Source organism: Echinops telfairi, unplaced genomic scaffold (assembly GCF_000313985.2).
Source record: "Echinops telfairi isolate 266 unplaced genomic scaffold, ASM31398v2 ScPeMD7_44;HRSCAF=162, whole genome shotgun sequence".
Classification (NCBI taxonomy): Eukaryota; Metazoa; Chordata; class Mammalia; order Afrosoricida; family Tenrecidae; genus Echinops; species Echinops telfairi.
Window position 1 is genome coordinate 5,343,788 of NW_022103942.1, and position 1,430 is coordinate 5,345,217.

General features: G+C 41.5%; 1 protein-coding gene across 3 annotated transcripts; it reads right to left on the bottom strand.

Annotated features, from left to right (window-relative positions):
* Nucleotides 1-596: 596 nt before the first annotated feature.
* Nucleotides 597-1,085, bottom strand: LOC101655581 (ubiquitin-conjugating enzyme E2 C-like). 3 transcript variants are annotated; one of them, XM_030885755.1, is made up of 2 exons: nt 950-1,085; nt 597-868 (listed from the first exon to the last, which is right to left on the bottom strand). In XM_030885755.1, the coding sequence occupies exons 1-2, from the start codon at nt 1,083-1,085 to the stop codon at nt 597-599; spliced, it is 408 nt and encodes a 135-aa protein (XP_030741615.1). The 3 variants fall into 3 exon arrangements, with proteins under 3 accessions (XP_030741615.1, XP_030741614.1, XP_030741613.1); XM_030885754.1 differs by having other exon boundaries at nt 597-728; nt 801-1,085; XM_030885753.1 differs by having other exon boundaries at nt 597-1,085.
* Nucleotides 1,086-1,430: the final 345 nt, after the last annotated feature.

Below are 1,430 nucleotides of genomic sequence, written 5' to 3' on the forward strand. Positions count from 1 at the left end.
CACATCTTTAAAACAAAGTTGTGCACTATTCTTATAATTCATCCTTAATAATCCAGTCTTCCCCATCTGTTGGTATACATAACAAAAGAAAATAAATTACTTTACTTTTTTTTCCTTTGAATTCACTCTTTTTTGTTTTCTAGTCCTTCAATACATCATCAATCCACAAGCTTGCACCCACATCAGAGAAAAAGCTCCTGGGCAAAGCTTAGAGCACAAATGAATATACAGAAACAGCTCTTCTGCTTCTTATGCTAGTATTATTTTTCCTAATTTTATTTTAAATACTGTTGTCTCTTACAATTTCTTTAATTTATTTTAACATCTAAACTTTTCTTTAACAACTCTTTTTTTAACCAACCCCAAATGTTATTTATTTAATATAATCATCACAAAGCTGCAAATGGAGACAATTTAAAAAACAAACAAAACAGAAATGACACCACAGCTTAAGATAAGAGTTCTACACAGAAATCAAGGGGGGAGGGGAGGGAGGACAGACATCTAAGGAAGAGAAGACAACACAACACAAGGACAGGGAAGGTCAGGGCTCTTGGCGGGAGGCTTGCTTTGAGTAGGTTTCCTGCAGGTATTTCTTAAAGGCTGTGGGGTTTTTTCCAGAGTTCGGCAGCATGTGTGTTCAAAGGGCTGTCGATGTAGGGCTCTCCCAGCAGGGTCTGGATGGAGAGGAGAATTGTCCTGACGTCATACAGGGCAGACCACTTGTCCTTCAGGATGTCCAGGCAGATATTACCCTGAGTGTCCACGTTGGGGTGGTAGCAGGGAGTGAGGAACTTCACTGTGGGTGCATTGTAAGGGTAGCCACTGGGGAACTCCAGGGAGAGTTTATACCTCAGGCCTTTATAGACTGTACCAGCTGCTCGGTGGATGGTCACTATCCACTTGAAAAGGTTGTCTGATTCCGGGAAGGCAGAGATTCCCTTGTCGCCAGACATCATGAGGGTCATCAGCTCCTGTTGTAGCCTCTTGCCCACGGAACCCTGGGCTGCACCCCCGCTGGGCTCGGCTCCTTTTTGGGTGGCTACGACACTGGCTGTGGCTGGGTCGCGGTTTTGGGAGGCCATTCGCATGGTGTTGGCAGACAGGGTCTCGGAAGACTGTACAGCAACTGCCGACAACTCTTTTTACCTACCTTTTACCCCCTTTCTTCTCGATATTTCTGCTGTTTCCTTCTTATTCTCATAAAATCAAATGCTGACAATACTCTTAATTTTTTTTCTTTTTATCAGAAATATTACAAATTCCTCTGTCATTGCAAACAAAGGTATTTTGAAGTCTTATTTCCTTTCTTTTAACCTACCAATTAACACTACTTGATACATTTAATTTTTGCTTCTTTTCCCTTTTCTTTATCCCTCCTCTAACACTTACTGTTACACATTTTGATCTTCCCACAACACTTATTTTAA